This window comes from Alligator sinensis, unplaced genomic scaffold, assembly GCF_000455745.1.
Source record: "Alligator sinensis unplaced genomic scaffold, ASM45574v1 scaffold637_1, whole genome shotgun sequence".
NCBI classification, from domain to species: Eukaryota; Metazoa; Chordata; order Crocodylia; family Alligatoridae; genus Alligator; species Alligator sinensis.
The window spans coordinates 1,255,353-1,277,419 of record NW_005842368.1 but is presented as its reverse complement, the minus strand read 5'-3'; the positions used below and the strand labels follow the sequence as shown (position 1 = coordinate 1,277,419).

Sequence of the window (22,067 nt, the reverse complement as noted above, 5' to 3'; positions counted from 1 at the left end):
CTGCTGGAAAGTTTCCGACTGCAAGAGCAGCACAGCTGCTTCTGTCGTGGAAAACGACCAGGTCCCTGGGGCAGCCTGCGTCTGTGCCACGGCAGCTGCGCCCCACGCAGGGGTGTCCGGTTCCAGGCGCGTGACGGCGCGTCGAACGCCCAACCCCAGCAGCGCCGACGGCTGTCACAGCTTCCCCATCCCGGGGGCCAGTGCCTCCCTCCGCTTGCCAGTCGTGTCAGTCATTGGAAGAATGACGCCCCCCCCCGCCGGGCTTGTTAAAATCATTTGCTCACGAGTTGCAACGCATGTAATGCTACACGTTTCCACAAGGAGCAAGCTAAGGTCATCCATGCTCATCCTTCGGGACGGTATGCCAAGCCTTCTGCACTCACCGCCCTCGCACGAGAGTAGGAAAGGTGCTGCCTGAGGATGCTTCGGCATCCATCCAAGGCTGCTGACGGCCTTTCTAAAGGGACCGTTCCTCTCCAAAGGACTTGTGTAACCTGTGCAATAATTGTGTGGCTACCAAATGAGATTGATGCTCAGAGACCCCATGACGGGCAGTCTGTTGCTGCAGTGGGAATGATCCCATCACACGGCTCCGATTCCCGGCAAGGTTTGCACGGGCGATCTGCCGGACGGCAGCTGGGCGAGGGCAGGCCAAGCCACTGAAGCACGCCAGGTGCGGGGCATAGGTTGCCAGGCCTGCAGACAGCTCTTCCCCCTAAAGCACCACCCCGTTACCTTTCCAGCCGGCGTCCAACCCAGGTCAGGGTGGTTTGACACGGACAAGACCAGGATCTGCATTTCAACTCGTGAGTGCTGCGCCTGATTCCTGGCCCCGTCACGCACTAGTCGCTAGTGCAGGAAGACCTGGCTTGCACCGAAGCAATCGAGTTACAGGTGAAGTGTGCCCCCCTCTCTCCCATCTCAACCTTGAGACCAAGACCGGCGGGGGTGTTGGGGGGGACCCACAATTACCTGCCAGCTGCAGAGACGCAGCCCAGAAGTGACGCGTCCCTCGCAAGCTCCCCGCCGACCCTTACAGTAACCGCAGGGGGGTGGTTGTAAGGGAAGGGAAACGAGCTGGGTCTCAGCCTGCCCGCACCATACGTTGCTCCTGGGCTCTGCTCTGCAACACCAGCTCGCTGGACGAGCAACGGGGCGAGTGGCAGAGCTGAAAGGGAAGGGGCAGCAAGGGGGGACCTGGCTCAGAGGGAGGGGAGGGGAGCGCGGGCCTGCTGCGGGGGCTGCCTCCAGCCTGCCTCAAAGCCCCCGAGGGAGAAGGGAAGCAGTTAACGCCATCCTTTAAAAACAACCCAGCCCTCCGCAGGTCGGCTCCGTGCAGCCAGAACCTGGGCTGGCGCCTGCACCCAAACATGCATAACGGAGAGACGCGGGGACATCGCCAAGACGGGGCAGCCGGGGCAGTCGGCACTGACTGACAGAGCTGCGGGCTGCCTCGGTGCTCCAGAGCAAGTCAAGCAACATCAGGTGGAAGGGAGCGCAGCAAGGCTTATTGGCACGGGATGGAGCAGGCAGCCTTGTAAGAGCGCCAGGCCTGCTGGGACGTCGCTTTAGCCTGCCTCGGCTGTCTTACATACAGGGAAGGGCTCATGTCGTCACCCCTCGTGGAGAACAAGCATGTTTGAAACCTGTGAGCAATGCTGCACCTGCTGCTGTCCCGGGGAGGAGGCCACTTCCCCACGCACTTGGATGCACGGGGTGTGCGCATGCACGCTCCGCTTTGGACAACGAGCAGCCCCTGCCTTTTTGTCCCGGACAAGCCTTGGCCCCTCTGGACCTGGTCGCAGGCCCTCCATAGCACAGAGGCCAGTTCCAGACGCTGCAGTCCCAGGGGAAAGTCCAGCTGGCTGGAGGACAGGGGCATGGAAACACTGAGAGCTGGGGTTGGGGTTGTGGAGGTAACCCCCTGCTCGTCCAACTCGGGGCTGGGAAGCGCAGCTTGGCGTGTCAGGCGGAGAGTGAGGACCAGGTTGGTACAACTAGGGCACAGGAGCCCGAGAGGAGAACCACAGCGGCTCCCTCGCGGGCAGACAGCACACAGGATAACACGGACCCGGCAGCTACCGTGGGGCTGAGACCCACCGTCCCCGCTGAGGCGTGTCCACCGTGTGTCCTCACCTACAGCGTCGCTCAGTGGAGGCAGGTGCAAAGCAAGGGGGGGGAGGAAAAAAATAGCCTCACACAGCAAATCTAAAACACTTTCATTTTAAATAACATCAATCATAATTAAAAAAAAATGGTGGCCCTTGGCTACCGCACTAGCTGAGCCGCTAACCAAAGTCTCCGTTTCCTCAGTGTCTGACGCTAGGAAGTGTCTTTACACAGGATGCGGTTGGGATCTGTCTCGTGCGACAGTGTCGCCGTGGGAAGCGAATGCGCCTATCGGGATCCAGGATCTTCCCGTCGCTCGGGGGAAGGCCACCGTCAACACTGGGGGCATCGCTCCCCGGGAACCTCGGCCAGACCGTGGTCTGCCAGCTGCTTGCCGCAGTCCAGCGTGCCGAGCGCGCCTGACCGCCTGGCTCCCCTCCTCCCTAGATGAACTTGAAACACTTAGTCTTGTCGTGGGGCAGGCGGGTCTTGAAGAGGACCGAGTCCACGCGGAACTGGGTGTACAGCAGGGGCATGTACCCGTACACCTTGACGAAGAAGTTGATGCACTTGTGCCGCTCGTGGAAGTGAGAGTCGTCATGCGAAAGGGCCTGGGGGCAGCCTGGGCAGCGGAAAGTCCAGCGTGAGGTCACCTGGGAAGAGAGGGACAACGTCAGCATCGGCCGGCACATGGCTTGCAGGTGTTGAGCTGCATGCCTGGCTGCCACTGGAGCGCTGCGCTTGGCCGTCAGCCTACAGCAAAGGCAGGGCACCTGAAAGCACCAGGGCATGCGACACGCCGACTTGCGTGAAAGCTCGGGCTCCCTAACGGCCCCAAATGTGACCTTTAGTTGAGTGCCGGTGTTCAGGAACTCGGGTGTGGCGTCCCATTCAAACATGGGTCCCCCTCCCAGCACAACCCCGGGGACATCCCGCTGGCCAATGATTTGAGAGCAGCATGAGAGATCAGAGCTGCTCCAAGTGTGTGCGCCCCTCGGGGCTCAGCTCTCTCGTGTGCAGAGCAGCTCACCTCGTCCCAGTTAAAAACTTTGCTGCAACCTCATTAGCCGCGGCCTCGCTGGAATCATTCACGTGCACGAGGGGCCTTGCTCTGCGACGCTGGGCTGGGGAAACGGTTAGCTATTCTGGTGCAGGGTGCCATTGAAACGCCCCTTGTGTACCCAGCAGTCCCCGGCAGCTGGTGGAGATCTCTCTTCAATGGCATCAGTCTAGTTATCCGCTCCCACTCATGAGGACCCAGCAATGCTCTCACAATCACATCACTGCCAATCCTACTCTTTTTAGTCAGTCCGTGTCTGATGCCCTAGCGGCTATATAACCACCAAAGTTATGTGCAGAGGTTTCCTTGCTCAGCTGCCTCCGCGTTATATCGCTGGGCACGTTTCTGAGCTACTGGAAGACGCTCACTTCCTATCTGCCAAAAGAGATCCCAAAACAGAAAGGGCTTGGCTGGGTGCTCCTGTCCTTGCTGCGTGCTGGCTTCCAGCAAACTCGCCGGGTGATGGAAATACATGGAAACACCTGGCCAAGAAGGAACGTGGGTCTTCTTTCGTTAGGGGGGGTGAAGATAGGGAAGAAAAGAGAGCGAATGGGAGACCGAGAGGAAATGCACCCCCCGAACCTCCACCCTGCTCCTGGGAGAGTCACGTCTTCCTTGCCGGCTCTCAATGGTCTCTCTTGCTTCCCAGCACCGCCAGGTCGAGGAGGGAGCCACGGATATCAAGATGGCATAAAAATGCCTGCTCTCAGGACGTGCTTGTTGGCCCGAATGGGTGTAGGAAGTGACCAAAACTAGGGAGCTCGAGTGCATCCAATGCCTGCACCGCTTCCAAGAGACCCCTGCCTGCCATCCCACGTCCACGTGGCACCGACAGCAACGGTGCCCATGGGAAAGGGACGCCGGGAGACACCGGGGGCTATTTTTAGCTGCAGTAAAGGCTCTGCCCCTGTTGCTCCTCGTTTCATCTCCCTCCTCCCAGCCACTGTTTTTCCTTAGCACGCCCGAGGGCACTTCTTGGGCCCCTGGCTCTCTTCTCCCCAACACAGACTCTCCGTGCCAGTCAAGCCCTAATGATGCCATGAACGGGCACGGAGATGGGGACGCAGGCCCCCAGACACAACCCCAGCAGTGCACTGGATGCCTTGCATACAAAGAGAGCCAGGTGGCAGGTTCAAAGCTACTGGAGTAGCCTAGATGCAGACCTGCCCAGGTGAGCTGGGGGTATGTGCTGGCTGGGCTCTGCAGAAGATATGTACACTTGATGGAGGACAAGGCTGCTCCAGGCATGATGGGAAACATGGACGGAGGGAATGGTGCAGGGCGGACAAGAGCAATCCTGATTTTACTGCCCCTTTCTGCAAGGCGCCAAGCTCTGGGATACCCTGGTCTAGAGCAGGGCTGGCCAACCAGTGGTCTGTGTGGAGAGCACAGGGCAGGTACGGGAGGGGACAGGTAGCACAGCAGGAGGGAGCAGAAAGCAGAGCAGGCCTGGGAAAGGGATCAGACTGGCACTCGAGGAAGGGGAATGGCTAATTTGTGGCATACCTGCCAAAAAGGCTGGCTCCCAGTGGTTTAGAGAGTTTGACTGGATGAACCCAATTGGCTGCTACCGTTCCTAAATCGAAGGCCGTTGAATGCAGACCACAAAGTGTTAAACGAGCCACTGGCCAAACTGGGATTAGACTTCAAGAGGCCGGTTTCCTCTGGGCCGGGATTATGCTACTTTATCTTCTTAGATGACAAACCAGGAGCCTGGGATGACGGATGCTGAAGTCAAATCTGCCTGCTGGATTTCACAGGGCTACACAGAAGGGGGCCTGGTGAAAACGGCACTTTGCCGGCTTGTGCCCCGAGTCCGCGGCAACGATCAACAATAAAACCGGAAGGGAAGCGCAGGAAACAAGGCACCGACCCTCCCCTCCTTGCATTCACCTCACTGCTTGTGCAGAGGCTGCGACGCTCCAGCGACGAGCCCCCGGTCTGAACCCTCGGATGAACGAACAACCCGAGATCGAGGCACCTGGGGTAGGGCCTGTCCCGTGGGCAGGGGCAGAGACGGGCCTGTGCCCGCAGAAGTGATGAGTGCCCCCAACCTGACGGGGTTGGATCTGCCTGAAGTGCTGGACCTCCCCTTTGAAACCCAGGCTACACCGATGCGCGTCAGCTTGGATGCACGCTGCTCTTAAAGGAGGATGAGACTCCCCTGGGGTTCGGCTCGAGGGGAATTCAACCTGGAGAGTCCCTGTGCAGTCCCTGGAGCCGACCAACTATCAGCTAATGACTGGAAAATCAGGATCCCAGGTCGCAACCGCTGCAGCGCTCTCCTTTGGCTGATCAGCAGGATTGGGACCGCACCAGGGCCGCCCAGTAGTCCTGATCCTATAGACGATGAGTGACCGCTGGCCCACGGGGACGCTACTGGCCACACGTTCGATTTAAGGAGCAACGGAAACCAGCCACGAAGTTAATCACATGTATTTTGTGCAATAACTTGGTGGCTGGCTTCCTGTTTTATTGCACCATTAGCTGCCTGACCGTGGTACTCTCTCCTGCCTTGGGGGTCTTCAAGAGGAGGCTGGACAGAGATTTGGCTGGGGTGTTATGAGCCTGGAACTCATTCCTGCCCGGGGCGGGGGGTCGGACCTGACGATCTGTTTAGGTCCCTTCTGACCCTAAGCACTATGAAACTATGGAGCTGGGTTACACTTTTAAGACATGATTAACTGGTTAATCATGTCTAAAGTGTAATGTCTGGCTGATGCCTAAGACATAGGCAGGGCAGAGGGGAGAACAAATGACGTGCTTTCTAAAGGCAGTGACTTAGACCCACACAGCCCTCCGCGGTCTGGGTCTTGCTGGTCTCAAAGACGGACTGTTTCGAACCCTGAGCACAGCTGGAGGGGGTTTCAAACAGGCCTGGGCATGAAAGGGCTTGAATTAGGGGATTCTCAGGGACCTGATCCAGCTCTGGCCATCAACTCTGCCCTATGCTGCCAGGCACATCTACCCGGTTAGGTCAAGTGTGGATGGAGCCTGAACCAACTCGAGTCCATTTAGACAGCAGGAGATCTTGGCTGCGTGCGACTGGATACCTTAGCCCTCCCCAACTTGAGCTCGGAGGCTGCGACAGGTGTGTTTTCAGTGGCCTGGGATAAATAATGGTTTCTCCTGAAACAAAGACAAGCTCCCATCTGGCTCTTTACCTTGATGGGTGGTTTCCTGGTGATATGAGAGACGAGGAAGTTCATGGCAATATCCTCACAGTTGATGTATTCGTCTACCATGTCACGGATGGCCTGGGGCATCACGTAGGAGTACAGGTATGCGTAGTACTGCAACACATGAGCAAGATTCACCAGCCGTAACAAACAGAGCTGGGGCAACTGGTGACAGACTAACCTCGGGTGCAACCCAAAGCCCGCGGGCGACAAACTCCCCCTGCCTCGGAAGAGGCTCTGCTTCTTAGAGGCAGAGCAGCAAAAAAAACCCTCTTTGTTACAGACCTGCAACTACTGAGTCCCCAGGCCGGGTCCCCCACAGCTCGCTGCCTCTGCCCGGTGGACTCCTGCTCCACTGGGGCAGATGACAGGACACGAGGAGTCCTGTAGGGACACGTCCCTCCAAGGGAATCAAGCCAGTCTGCTGCCCATTGCCTCCCTGCACAGGAGGAAGGTACTGAACATGTCAGGGGGCCTCTCTCCGAATCTGCTCCTACCCTGCTGTCAATGCCTAACACTCACCTGGCATGCAAACCCCCATGTCCACCTCCTGAGCCCCACAACCTTTTCCTGTTATATTTTGTGCCACCCGTTACGGGGAGTCCCTTGGAGCATCTAGCATTAGGTCGCAAAACAGGATTGCTACCACGTTCTTTCCTGGAGGAACCTGGGGGAATAATCTGCAAATTTGCAATCTCAGTTTCTCTTAAACTTGAGTGTCTCAATCCCCTTGCTCTCAGCCTTAGAGCGTTTCGGTTCTGATGTGCCTCGTGGCTCTGCTGAAACAGGCCTTCACTACGATACGTGGAGGCACAGCAGCGAGCAGACATGGAGACTCCCAGCTCGGGAATCTGAACCTGGACTTCTGCGGGGCAGGTCAGTGGATTTGCTAACAGACAACGCTGCGACCCGCAGCACAACATCCAAGAGCCTTGCTGAAACGGGGCAGGACCTGTTTGCAGTCTCTCTGCTACATGCATCTTTCCTAAAACGAGTGGCATCTCCCGGGAAACTGAGAATCGCTGTTATTTGGCCACGTTTAAATCTGCAGGGAGCCATGGAGCCTGCATGGGCCATCGGAGGAGCAAGAGTCAGTTTTGGAACGAGCGTTTCTGTTGCAAAAGATCGGCCTTTCTATGAAGTAGCTCAAGGTTGGAAAAAAGTACCTGGGGCGGGTGGGGGGTGTAGGACCACTTGCTCTTACCTTGTGAAAGAAGGCAGCACCAGTGAGCACCATGGACAGTTCACACGAGTAGTTAGAGTTATAGAGCCAGGACTGATGGGGGATGTCCCACGCGTGGTACCGCCCGGGGAAGCCAACGATACGGTCCCTCGCCTCTCTCCAGACTCTGCCAACAGAAAGGAGACGTTTCAGCGGGGAAAGGACATTAGCACGCTCGGACGCTGGAGGAGAGACGAACCACCCAGCTCACGACAGCAGCTTGGCGGTAGAGGATCAGCCACGATCTGGGCTAAACTCTTCCTGTTGACCTCCCTTACTGTTCAAGTCCCTTTCCAACACTGGGTGTCATGCAACTCACAGACCATTCCCTACCCCGCACGTTGAGACACTAGGCCTAGGGAGACCAAGCCTTGGCTGGGATGATGGAGTTGGGGCTGGTCCTGCTTGGAGCAGGGGGTTGGACTAGATGTGACCTCCTGAGGTCCCTGCCAGCCCTCGTTTTCTATGATTTTAAGTGGGAAACGCACCCCCTGCCAACAGCTTCTTTTACTCCAGCATCCCACCACGCTTTATGTGCTCCACCCAACGTAATCGCCATTTCTCATCTCGCCCACCTCCCTTCTCAGAGAGGGAAAATGCTCTGCCTATAGTCAAAGCCTGGGCCTGGGAGTCAGGAAATCCAAGTCCTGTTCTTGGCTCTTCTTTTATCATTGTGAAGAGGTCCTTAAACTCACCCTGGTGCTCAGTTTTCCCATCTGTGAAATGGGGACAATGTTGACCTGTCTCACTGGGGAGCTGTAAGGCCGATGCTTTTAGCATGTGTAAAACACCCCAACACTCACAGATGTCAAGTGCTGGACTTCTGCGAAGCAAGAATTGGTCAGGGCTTTGCCCGTGACCCGCCACTGCCACCCAACTGTGTGCGAGATGGGGCTCCCGCCTGCCAACATCTACTCTACCCTTTTGCCCATGCAGGTCCTGGTACTGCGGGTGCCCCATGTAAAGGCTCTTTACGCTCCCTTACACCTTGACACATCCATACCAGAGAGCTCAAGACCAGATGGGAAAGGTGACCTAGACAGTGAGCAAGTGCTCGTAATACCCTCTCCTTGCCTGATGCCCTCCCCTCAGGAGGAGCCCACAGGGTTATCAGGAAACCACCAGGAATGATTAGAAAGCATACCAGTAATGCCTAACCTAGGCATGAATCCAACTCGATGTTGTGGGGCTGCTGGCTCTTTTCAGATCACTTCATTTGATCTAATAAATGCCTAAGACCTACTGTATTTACTTGAATCCAAGACTAGGCTCTGTCCCCCAATCACCATAGGGAGACAAGTCTTAGATTTGAGTACCTGCCTGCCTTAGATATGAGCAACAGGTGGAAGCACAGCTCTGCGCTCAGGGCCGAAGCTGGAGCTAAGCTACAGCCTGCCCCAGGCTGGGGTGGCTCGTTCAGTCGGGGAAAAGGAGCGTGGCGAGGGATGCGCAGGAGGAAACGGCGCCGTGGGGAGGGTGTGGGGGAGACCGCGTGGTGCGGAGACCGCAGGGGGAGCAGACACAGGCACAGGCCCTGCCACTGCTTTGGTGGGACAAATTACATCGCAACTATTAGGAGGGTAGTCTTAAATTCAAAGCAGTCTTGGATTTGGGTAAATACGATAAATTAACTGCGGTCTCTAGTCTAACAGAACGTGTCCTGCGTGGGAGGCTCCTCGCTGCCAGAAGGGGTTTTCCCTTGATCACAGCTGGGAAACAAGCCAACACTTGGGGACCGTCTTGCACCCCGTAGCGTAGATGTGCTCCCACCTACCCCAACCTCCTTGGCGGTGCTAACAGAAAAAGTCTGGAAGCCCCCGAGCGCTAATCACACTGGCGATCATGGTAAGAAAAAACCCCAACACGTTCCCTAGAGTTGCTGCCAATAAAATGAACAAAAATCCAGTGCAACGCTGTAATGCAAATGTGAATAACTAAGCCTGCCAGCTTCTTCACAGCCAGTGCCCGCCTGCCAGGCACCTCCTTGTGCATATTTCCCATCATCCACCAGGCCTTTGTTTTCAAAGTTGGGGCACAAACTATTCAAGCGCTGATGAACTCATTCCACCCCCTTCCCTTTGTGGCGCTTTCTCTGCCAGCACAATCGACCCCTGGAATTCAGGAGCCGCTTTTATTTTCCCTCACATAATTGTCTACCATTTTTTTCCCTTTAACAGGTGCGCAGAGGCCCGGGCTCCCAGCCCCTGCTTCTTAGCAATATAATTGTCACTCTACTTACTGCTCAACAGCAGATGGAGGAAGACGAAGCGTCAGCCCTAAGAATTACAACCTACGGCATATAATAAGGTTTAGACAAATAATGCAATTATGGGGTAATGGTTACTAGGCAATGCTTCGGTCTCAGAGTGTCGCCAGTCTCCCTTCCTTTGGAAGCAGGCGCTCTCCGGTGCATTAACACCAGCAGGCAATGTCGGAGAAGAGTGCTTTGAGGACGGGAGAGGGGGGTGAGCAATAATAATACCACGCACTTACAGAACAATTTTCCTTCAAGGCTCTCAAGCATTAATCAATACAGCCTTAACCAGGCACTGCTTTAAGGCAAATAAGCATTGCTGGCTTGCAGCTGGGGGAAAAGGGAGGTTGAGGGGATGGATGGGAGCTGCCGGGGATGACACAGCAGTGAGACTACCTGGCTCGGAGAGGCGAGCACTAAGTGTAGGTAGCAACCTACCTGGCCTGATGCTGATCCCACAAAGCACCCCGCCGCCGTCAGCGGCAGTGCCTGAGAAAAAGGATGACCACGTATTCCATACCTCTGCTTTAATGGCTCATTTGTTCACCCCCGCCATGGGGCTCTGCTGGGATTCCTGGTGTTTCTGCCACTTACCCCCCTCCCAACCACCAGGCCAACCCAGCCCTCTGGCCGAGGGGAGCTGGCTGCCTTCCCCACCTGCCCTAGCTCGCTGATTGTACACCAGCAGTGTGCTCTCGTTGCAAAAAAAAGCCAACAGTCTCCTGGGTTGTATTAACAGGAGTGCCACTTCCAAATCAAGGGCAGCGATTCCTCCACTCTATTCAGCACTGGTGTCCAGTTTGGGGCCCAAACTTCAAGAAGGATGTGGACGGATTGGGAAGTCTCGTGGAGGGCAAGCAAAATGATTAGGGGCCTCGGAGGCATGACAGCCGAGGAAAGACTGAAAGAACTAGGGTTATTTAGTCTGCAGAAGAGGAAGAGGCTGAGGGGGGATTTGATAATAGTCTTCAAATACCTGAGGGGTGATTACAGAGAGGATGGAGATGGCTGTAGGGGACAGGACTAGGAAGAACAGCCTCAAGCTGCAGCAAGGGAAAATTAGTCTGGAAATTAGGAGGAACTTTCTGAGAGTGGTTCAGCATTGGAGCAGGCTGCCTGGAGAGGTGGTGGAGCCCCCACGCTTGGAAGTTTTCAAGGACAAGTTGGAGAGACGCTTAGCTGGGATGGGTGAGTCAGGGATGATCCGGTCTTGAGCAGGGGCTGGACTAGATGATCTCATGAGGTCCCTTCCGGCCCTACTTTCTTAGGATCCTTATAAACAAGAGGCCAATGCCCTCACCCCAAGCTGATACCGGAACCAAAAAACCAAGCAAGCAATAAAGTCTGTCATCCGTCTGCTGTGCCAGCTGTCACCCTGCGCCAAAGGGATGCTGCACAGTCCCCAGGAGAGACTCAGGAGGTGAAGGAAGCACTCACGACCTGCTGTGACGAGAGCTCAGAGTCCATCAGAACCGGTTTCCCCAAGCTGACCCAGGTAGACCAAGCCTTGTCTGGGATGATGGAGTTGGGGCTGGTCCTGCTTGGAGCAGGGGGCAGGACTAGATGCGACCTCCTGAGCTCCCTTCAACCCTCATTTTCTAAATTGTTGTGCAGGAGGCCCCCCTGGATGGTGGAAAGGGAGAGGTGTCAGCACCTTGGAAGGGGACTAAAGCCACGAATGAGGGAAGAGCTTCTCTCAGTACCCACCTGTGCTGGACTGGCATCAGCAGCACAGGAGCTACTCACCTAAGACTGATTCCCTATACAGAGGTGTCACCCTCACCTGGGGTCCAGGCCTGGTTTTGGACCCCAGGGTCTCCTTGCATGCTGGATCTGGCCTGGGGCATTGAGTAGCGGCTCCTGTGGTGTGGTGGCAGTCACTACAGGGGCAGGAAGGCAGCAACAGGGAACCTGAGCGCAGTATTGCATGGTCCGTGCTTGCCTTCCTACTGCCAAGGGCCATGTCCATCAGCACCCTGCCTGCCCCGGCCACGTCCTCAAGCTCCGTGGCCTGCCCACAGCCCCGCAGGCCAGACGCAGCAGCTCCATGGGCCGGATCTGACCTGCGGGCCGTACGTCCAAGGCTGCATGGAAACTTTAATGCAGCCTGTTAATGACTAAGTAGAGGCTATCGCAGTCCCCCTTACACGAAATGCTGAGAAGTATTAAAATGAAGGCTCTCAGTGGGTTTAAATAATGAGCAGCCAAAATAGGGGAGAGATTGGTAGCACCCCGTGTTTAGAGTTGCCCAACATTTCCGATGATGAGGCTCCGCTCTCAGCAGCCGATGCGTTTGCTGAATTTGGTCTGGGCTGGAATATTTTATGCTACATGGTCTTACTCTCACCAACTTTTTCTTTTTTTTTAATTTCCATTCAAAGCTGTTTCCAAAGCCTGGAAGAAACTTGGAAGTGACCAATCTCTGCAATGCCTTGGCACTCCCCTGCTTTGAAGCAAAAACTGGCAGCGTGCATCCGCCCCCCCTCCAGCGCTAGTTCTCAGAGGATGACAACTTGTCTCTGAGTTCATGGCTCAGCGCCTCTAAAAATCCCAACTCTGCTGATGGCCAGCGTGGGCATCAATGGTACACAACAGAGTTTCTATTGTATATCATTATTTCTATTGTGTACACCGTGCACAAGATGGGGGGCAAGACGGGGAAGAGCACAGGGAGAGGGGCTGATGCTTGTAGGAGCCTTGGTTCATTTGCTGGGGAAACTGGAAAGCAGGTAGTGAAGGAAGCAGGGGCTTCGGGGCCAGGCACGTGGAGAACCAGACACGGTTTGCATGGGATGCTTAGTAACTCAGTGCTGGGGCCACTCACTTTTTCTCGGTGCGCGACGCGAGACCCTGGGGCCTGCTCTGCCGAAGCACTGAGCGCTCACTGCTGCAACTGAAGTCCACGAGAGCTGGGCTTCGAACGGATACAGCGCTACACAATTATGCCCCATGAAAAATGAAGTCTGAGGCATCTCAGACTGGGCAGTCCAAATTAGCTGACACTTTTGACCTTCGCCTCTGTCTCAGCTTGCAGAATAAGGAAAATGCCTCCCTCCTGACTCCCTACACGCATACACATCCCAGGGTGTTGCAATAAATCCACCCCTTGTTTGTGAAGCTCTCAGGTCCTAAAATGAAGCAAAAAGCCCATGAGGAAATGAATAAATCTTCCTCCAGAGCAGGGGAAGAATACTGTGCAGGGGACCATATGGGGGACGCAGAAGAGAAAACCTAAGCACTGATCAGCTCCCCAGTGAGCAAGTGTTGCCCTGTCTGGACCTGAAACAAAGGAGGGGTCCTGCGGAGAACAGAGCATGGCATCACGTCACTGAAGATGATGCATAAGCACAGCGGTCCATAGTAGGACTAGGCTCTGGCGTTCCCTACTGTCAAGCCCTTCACTTGGTAAATGAATAACTGTCTTTCATTTTGGGCTTGGAGGGTGAGCGTGGATGTATGTGAGAGAGAGAGAGAGAGAGACCCTTTCTGCATGTAGCTCCCTTCATCCGCAGATCTCAAAGCAAATGTACGAGCATTCATTTAGCCCCTAGTTAGGAGCCGCAGCACCGAGCAACTCTGGACGAGCTGGGTCGAGGGAGAGCAGCAGGTGCTCAGCCGCTCTGAAAAATCAGGACGTGCATTCAATAGCGGCGATGAATATTAAGCACCCGCTTGTCAAACCACCGGTCTGCACGACTTGCCCCAAGGAAGCCAGGAGCGCAGGCAGGAACGGCAGCTCACCTCCCTCGATACCAGCCCCTGGCTTTAACCATCAGACAGCGCTGGAACAACCAGCAACCCCACTCCCCCGCACGCGTCCCCGTTTTCTGCCACTCACCGAAACCCGAACATGATCTCGTCGTGGCGAAGGTGGGCATCGTCATCTATGGAGAGAATGGCCTCCGTCTCGATCTCGTCCCATGGCAGGAACCGGTTGTTCAGGCTGTTCTTCTCCGTGCGGACGACCTAGCATGCAAACACATGGCAGCAGTTATAGCGACGCGCTGCTGTAACGCAGGCAGAGATGCAGCCCATCTCGGCTGGGCACGGGAACATCACTCCACGCGGAGGTTTTCGAGACCGCTGCGGTCCGATGGAGTCAAATCCTCGGGCTGAGGATCTAGCCCCAAAGGATCGATGCTACATGTGACGTTTAATTGATCGTTGCCTGAAAGCTCCCTAATGCAGGGGAGGTCACGTCCCGACAATCAGCAGCCCCTTCTGGCCTTAACACGCGTGAATCGGAGCATCGCTGAAATTAGAGATGAGAAGGAGCTACTTGAGCAGCCGCTGGAGGACTGGGTACCGTGATGTATTTTCCAGCGCTTTGTCTTAACTGTATTGTGGGCTTAAACTTTCATCCCTTCCCCTGGGAGAGGAATCAAATCTAAGACATTTCCAGGAAATTGCTCCAGATAATCATCCTAAAGTTTCTCTTTCGTACATTCATCCCTAGCCATACACCTTTGAGTCCAGGCTAAACTTTGCCCTCTGCTATTGATCCCACCCTTCAAATGAGAACCGCTGCCAAATACTCTTCTCGATTCACTCGGGACCGAGCTGCTACCCCCCTTCCCCCGGCTCTCTTAGGTCTTTCCTTAGAAGTCAATCACGCCAACCCTTTAATCAATTTTGCTGCTCTCTGAACAACTTGGCCGAGGCTAAAAAAGCAAGTCTAACCTGGTGTAAAAGAATGTGGCATCGTGGCAATAAAACTCCATTAAATAAGATTACGTTTGATCATATAAAGAACCGCGCTGAAACCATTAAGGGTAGAAAATATTTGTATCGGGGATCTGCATGACAGCTGGTACGATTAAATCCCCATGTAAAGCCAGAGTTAGTGCTTGCGTCTGTCAATAGCTACAGGGAAAAAAAATGGACCATTCAACAGGAACACATTAAAATATTTCACTGAAGCTCTGTCAAAGCATGAACAATTTATTGCAGAGAGGCGAACAAATTACGCAACTAAAAGCCAGAGCATATCAAGGCCAGCCCCGAGCCAGCAGCTTTCACGCAATCCTGGAGCTGCCGATCCAATTAATCCGCAGAGGAGAATATGGATGCTCGTCAAACGCAACGCAGGGAAGAGGGGAGGCGGAGAAGTGCCGTGCCGAGTCTAGCGTTGGGGGTTTATTTCGGGGCTGGTCAAACCGGTCCGAAGGACGGTACCGTGAACACGTACCATCTCCTGGGGGGCAGCGCTCCATCAGCTGGTATTTGAGAAGATACTAGGGGATGAGATGGGGGATGGAGCTGGAAGAAGTGGTACGGGATGAGCGCTGCAAGAGCGGATAGCGACTTGATGAATTCATTCAGAGAGGGCCTTCTTGGCAGAAGAGACGAACAACTGAATGGCCGAGGCCCGGTGCTGGGGTGACTTCACGCCAGCCGGTGAGCAGAGGAGGGAGAAGTTATGAAGGGTAGCGCTTGGCTCCCTGTTTCCATTGCCTCAAGTCCAGCAGAGGGCTGTAAGAGAGGACCTGCCGTGCGTGAAACAACGGGCAAGAGAAAGGAGTTTGCTCGGCCTCTCGGAGGCTGGAGAGAGACAGCTAAATGGGAGACGGGGAGGGTCTGGGCTGTGCAGCCTGGGGACGGGGAGGACAAGGTCTTGGAAGAGCGACAGGCTGTGGAAGCGGCTTGGGGGTGCCAGGCAAGAGAGTGGCACAAGTCCTGGACGATACCCTCCGGCTGCAGGTCTGGGTGACACGGAGAACTGCAAAATTCCCATGTGCTGGCACTGGCCGGCCTTTCGTCTTCGCCGACAATTGGGCAGCTCATGCACGAGCAGCGCAAGTTCCTCTTGGAGCTGTTTCCACGAAGGGCAGGAGCTTAGCCTACACCAAGGAGACGTGACCTGGGACAGACTCGAGTGCAAGATTTACAGAGCAACCATGCACAGAAAAGCCCGAGCTGTGCAGACCCTTATTTGCACGGGCTCAGGAGAACGGGATTTACCGGGGCTCCAAACACCCATGGCCAATTGACCTTTTTAACGTAGAGCCGTTAACCCCCATTTCCGGCTCTTTGATCGTTCATCAGCCGATGCCCAGTGACAATTACAGGATCACCACTTTGTTACGTGGATGCGCAATGGCCTTTGTACACTTCCTGCCTCCGACACATTGCAGGCTCCCCCTCCTTCTGGTTCAAACACAAGCAGCCTGGCAGCTTGGTCCATCTCGTGTGCCAGCTCTCGACTGATTCGGAGTCGGCGTCGGGATCCTGCAGCTATTGCAAGAACCGCTCAAGAGAAGCTCCTGTACTTTCCAACATCGGCCAGTCTCCCCCTCGCCCCCATAAATAATGGCCTTGTATTCAGCTGGGACCTATTCAGCACTGCATGCATCTCAGCAATACAAACTGGGTTTCGCTCCCCGATAGATGTCGCATGCTGCATTTTTGCAGCGCACCTCATTTGTCCTGATGCCTTGTGAAACAACCCTTGATTTCTTAAAAAATCCTTTCCTCCTCTTTGCAACTCTTGTGCCAAATCCACCTAATGATTAGCACTAGGGCTGATATCATTCGGATACCGAAGGGAGGATGCCCATCAGGAGACTGCAGCTCACGAATACGGTGGTGTCTGCACACGAAGTATGAACTCACTTGAGTCGATGACTTTTTTCATTGCTTTTTTCTATCTTCTTTAGCACCCAAGTGTGTTCGACGCTCTACACATTAGGCCGCTGCCTCTGGCAGCCTGCGTGTGGATGGTGGACATATGAAAGGAGAGGGAGGAGAAGCACCGGTGAAACAGTTTTTTCTCCATCCAGAAGCAACAACGGGTGGACCTGTTTATTTTTCAGATACTTCCTGACCCAGAAGCCGACGTGAAGACCCTGGAGCAGCATGCAGGGAGTATCCTGGGAGAGGGGTCAAAGCCTTTCCTCTTCCACCACTTGCAAGGGGCACAGGACCCGGACCCTGCACCACGCTGATGGGGAGCCCTTACCCAGTGCAGCCGGGTACTTCAAATGTTTATAGGCTAGGCATGAATTAGTTCTGGCCCAGCACTAAAGGCGGATGTGAGAGGGCATTTACCCGAAGCAGTTTCTATGTCAAGCCTGGCAGTCTGGCTCCACTCAGCCTCGATGCAGGAGCAAAATTCAAACTTGGGTTATAGATAGGAAGTCCCCTGAAGACTGAGGCTGTTTGCCTTGGGGAGACTGGAGATAAGACCCACTTCAAAAACTTTTTAAGGAGATGCCTGGACTTGTGGCACGCTCAGCAACTACTTTCCTGAGGCTGGGCCCATGACAAGACTTGGAGAAAAAGATGGCAACCCGAGGCAACAGGTGCGTGGTGCAGTACAAAGCCGTCTGGGCTCAGAGGGCATTAAGGGAGATTTTTCATGACTTAGCTGCTTGGTGCCCCTGCGTTAAGACAGTCGGACCGGATAAAGAGGCCGAGAGAAACGCAGTCCAGCGCAGAACAGAATCCCCTTTATATTCATTACGAACCAAATTCTGCCCCATCGCCAGCAGGGATTTTTTTTCTGATCGTTTTGAGATACGGTGCCATCCAGCCCTGACCTCTAAGGCGCGTGTCACGGCAATGGCACAGACTACTGATCATGCAGCCTGCAGGGTCATGCTTACTGATGGCCTAGGCCAGGGGCAGGCAATTATTTGGGCTCACAGGCCACACAGGCAACTCCGGGGAGCTGTTGCAGGCCGGTCAGGCCCCATCTCCTCCACCAGCCCGGAGCCCACGTGTCCTGTGGCTTTTCCCCCCCCCCGCCCCCCACCCCCAGCAGCCGCCGAGCGCATAGCCCCAGCCCCAACCCCGGGCGCATCCAAAGAAAAAGAGCTCAGGAGCATCGTGCTTTCAAAATGGGTTTGCTCTGGGCTTACCTTTGCTCCAGACACATTTATAAGGATATAAACACTGTACGTGCATGTTTCTGGAATTTCATTTTTTTGCCAACGAAACTAATAAATACTCTTCTTTTCATTTCAATATTTTACATAAATCCAATCTAATAGCTCTAGTTGCTCGGTGCCCATTATAGACCAGGGAATTTTATCCATTAAAAAAAACCACACACAACAAAACCCTCAGATATTAAACACAAAAACCATTGCTGATAAATGGTTGCAGTTCGACACTGCACAGCACAGGAAAGCAAGTAAAACCGAAACACAGAAACCATGCCCTTTTTAAGTGAGGGCATTGCTCATGCCATTAACAACTATGTTAGATACACGGTAAATAAAATTACCAACGATTCCAGCTTTTACTTTTGCATTTCCAGAATTTCACGTGTTTGGTGGCTGAGTCTAATGCATTTTGCATGTATTGTTATAACGAGGCAACCAGTTTTGCTTGAGAGTATTTAAGATGTAAGCTACTTGTGGATCAATAACTTTGAAGGATGCGGTGGGAACGGTTGATCGAATTACCCGTTGTTTTCCTGCAAGTTTACTGAGCAACGTGACATGGATTGAGTCGATGGAGAAGTCAAAGCAGACCTTGGTTAATGCAGCTGCAATTCATGGTTCCAGTGGGAAAAACAAATCGGCTCTCGTGAACTGGCGTTAAGCTGCTACTCTAGAAAATGTACAAAGATGCTGCAAGAATCACTGGCTTGAGCATCCCGGCCCTAGGAGATAGGAGCTGCACCAAAGCGGCACCATAGGCACTGGAAACCGGGCAGGCAACCTCAGCTACAAGGCTGACAATGAATGTCATGGAGTTGCTGTGCTGGAAACGGAGGACCACACCGTGCTACGCCTGTAAGAAGGGCTTCCTTCCCCACAGTCTACCACCAGGCCATCTTACAACAAAGGCCATGCCGGGGAATTAGTACTGAACCTCTTGCACCGTGATCTCAGATTAACTAAAGCTTTGCCTCTTGGAGAATTTTGCATTTTCAGATGTCAAACCTCAGTCTTTGCTAGATTTCTAGCAGGCCCAAGCTCGGTCCGTTTGGCTTGGAGGGGCTCACGGCCAAGGCCGAGAGATCCCAAGTGACCACTGGAGCCGTGTAGAAACAAGGGTGCTGCATGCCTCCAGTTCCCAAATTTAACCCGCACCCGCAGTCGTTCCTTGAGAGCCACGTGCTGGACCCGCTGGCACTGAACAGCCTTTCTGCAGTCAGCCCGTTAGCGCACAGAGCGATCGTGCTACAAGGGGGAAAGACTTCAGGATACACTTAGCCCTTTGGCCTTTTAGAGGATGTGAAAAGTTATCAAACCCAAAATACCAAGAGGAAACACCCAAAACGTGGCAGGTCTGGGGATGCCTCGTCCCAATGCCCGGGTTGCTCCCAGAGCGGGGGGTGGCGGGGTACAGTCGCACCCCACTTTAATTCCTGGTCCACCCAAAGTTTAAAACCAACTGCTTGGCAGCGACAGCAACATTTCTAGCCAGGCACTGACTTCATGGCTCATTATAATCTACCTGATTCCTTCTAAACTCTTCACTCCACAGGTGTTACCAACCCGCTCTCCTTTTTAAGCGTCTTAAATGTTTCACTACTCATGCTAACCTTGCTTTGGCAAATCTCCCGCGCGCGAGCTGCTCCTTATAATGTAGCTCCCGTTTCACAGCCCTGGAGATGATTTTTAACTCTAACTAAAAACTTTAACTAAGGTGTGGAAATAGCATTCAGGGAAGCATCGGATGCATTGTCCAGACTCGCAGAAGGGTTATATTTTGTTTTATGAACAGGAAAGCGATGCACCTTTCATCCTAATGACTACGGCGCTAATGAAACAACACCTTTCGATTCTTTTTTGGCCTGGTCCGTTGTGCGTGTTTTAGACGTAATGTAGGAATAGCAAAATTATGGACGTTCCAATCAAACCATAGTTGTTTTTGTTGCAAACAAACCGACGAATAAAGCCCTAGGCTCCTAGCACATTAGTAAAGCTTTTAGTTTCTTTTCAGCTGGAGAAAAAAGATGGTGCATGTATGCAATGAGGTACCACATCATCTGCGTCCTGCTTCTTCCAAATCCCAAATCTGCCCGTGATGGCCCTGTACACACTCCCTAGAGAAGTACCAGAGCCGGAGCATGAGCGGTGGTTCACGAAGGAGCCCTCGCTGCATCGTTCCCTGGTCCTTTCAAACCCGAGCTTCTGAGCCTTGCAAAGGACGTTCAGAGAATTATTTTCAGCCAAAGTTTTTCCTGACCTTGTACTACAGATACGGAAGTCCCTTCCAGCTCCTGCCATCTGCTAAGTGGTCAAGCGGGGTTGGCTACTCTTGCTATATATATGCAGTATTAGCTTTGACTTTGAATGTGTACGTTGCGTCCATGAACCATGGAAATGGATGCATCATAAATTACGAGACAGAATTGTAGAGAAATCCAGCCAGGTCTTTAGGGGAACTTCTCTCCTCCAGCTTAAGTGACTAATTGTGTCAGAAATGTCATCGACTTAAAAAAAAAAAAAAAAAAAAAAAGGAATGTTAAAAAATAAAAATCCTTGAATCAAATGCTATCTCCTCAAAGGTTTTTAAATTTCAATGGGACTGTAAAAAAGAGCCCACTGAATTTGTCGGGCATGAAATGGACATTACCGGTATAAAACGTGTTCTGTAGCTTATTGGGCTGAATGGAAAAAAGGAAGGTTATTACGGCAGCAAAGTAAAAAGTCAAGGTCTATACTCAGAGGGCATTAAGAGAGATTTTTCATGACTTAGTCATAAACTTAAAATAAAACTAAATGACACTCTGCCCTTCCAGAACACTTTCCACCGGGGAATCACAAGGCACTTCCTTCATTTCAATGAGTTAATCCCTTCCCAGGCTTCATGCGGGTGGGGAAGTAAAGGGGACAGGCAGATACCCCGCCGGCTCAACATCCCGAAACAAAAAGACAAGGGCAGACGTGGTCTTGTGCAACTGGACGTCAGAGATTCAGAGATTTTAAGGACCGAACAACTGATTAGATCAGCAAGGTGTCAACCTTTTTGGCAGGTGTACCACAAATTCGCCCCACATCCTCCCCGAGCGCCACTCCAATCCCTGTCCCTTACCTGATCCGCTGCTCTGCTTTCTGCTTCCTGCCATATGTGCCACACAGAGAGGCTACCCGCGCTACTTGTGGCACCTGCACTTCAGATCGAGCACCCCTGGACTAGGTCATCCTGTTTGGCCTCTTTTATAATCACAGGACCTTTAAACTGACCAGCTTACCCTATATTGTTGTTAAAGGTAAGTTGAGCAGCTTACCCCAACTTAAAGGTAAGTTGAGCAGCTTACCCCAACGTTTGCAACTCCCCAATTGTCTAATCAGTAAACCCAGAGCCAAAACCTTCATCCAACAAAGCACTAGTGCACATGCTCTACTTAAAGCACGTGAAGCCAATGGACTACTCACTGCCTTCAAATTAAGCACGTGCTCTAATGCTTTGCTGGGCCGGGGCCACAGCGCACGAGCCCTGGGACAACACCGAAGTTTAGCAGCCACCATTAGGGGAGGCAATTACATGATAACGGGTTGATGAAGTTACTCGGGGCATGAAAGAACGAACGATACCAGTTCCACAATGGGTCAGCCACCGCTATAGTCCCAACACGCAAGCCACAGGCATTACCTCCACGCAAAAATGCAAAAGAAGGAACACCATAGTACCGTGGGTACAAAACAACGCATGACTTTTGCCTGCCTTTTTCATTACTTCTGGCCTTTCCCTGGGGTTTTTCTCTGCCACTTGCTGTAATGAGAGTCAGCTTTCCTCATAAAAAAACAAATGCAGAGACGACTCTCATAAAGGGAAGCGTCTCTGCTGTCAATTAAACCCGCCCACCGTGTCATCCTGCAGAAATGTCACCAAGTCTTGGCTCCAAATAACGAATCCCACCCAAATAGCCGGCAGATTTAAAACATGAGCTGTGGTTGTCAACAGGTCGGGAAATATCCCATCAGAAGTTTCTGATGCTTTCCAAGGACAGCGGGTCACCGCGCAGCACTCGACTTCCACCGCTGTCCGTGCCTCCGAAAACGCACCAACCTGCACCGTTAAGCAAAACCCTTCAATCATATCAATCTGCTCCTCTGGTCATCCGTTAGCCCGATCGATTTTAAAAAGCACGCGCAGATGTAGCCACGTCGAGATTGAGATCCAGGGTTTGTTTAATGACAGCTCCAAGTAAAACCAGTGCCAATATTTACATTGCATAGAAATCCAGTCCAATCAATGTTTTGCTCCAATCTTCCCAGTGTTGTAGTGAGGTTTTACACTTCAGCTTTACAGCAAGTGTCAAGTATAATTCGATGGTGAGAA

General features: G+C 53.2%; 1 protein-coding gene across 1 annotated transcript in view; it reads right to left on the bottom strand.

The window, feature by feature from the left end:
- Positions 1-2,210: 2,210 nt before the first annotated feature.
- Positions 2,211-22,067, bottom strand: part of EXTL3 (exostosin like glycosyltransferase 3) — a 169,991-nt gene continuing 150,134 nt past the window's right edge. The window contains 4 exon segments of the mRNA XM_014522552.2: positions 2,211-2,762; positions 6,334-6,462; positions 7,553-7,697; positions 13,663-13,790. Coding sequence (XP_014378038.1) covers positions 2,553-2,762; positions 6,334-6,462; positions 7,553-7,697; positions 13,663-13,790 — 612 coding nt within the window. The 3' untranslated portion in view covers positions 2,211-2,552.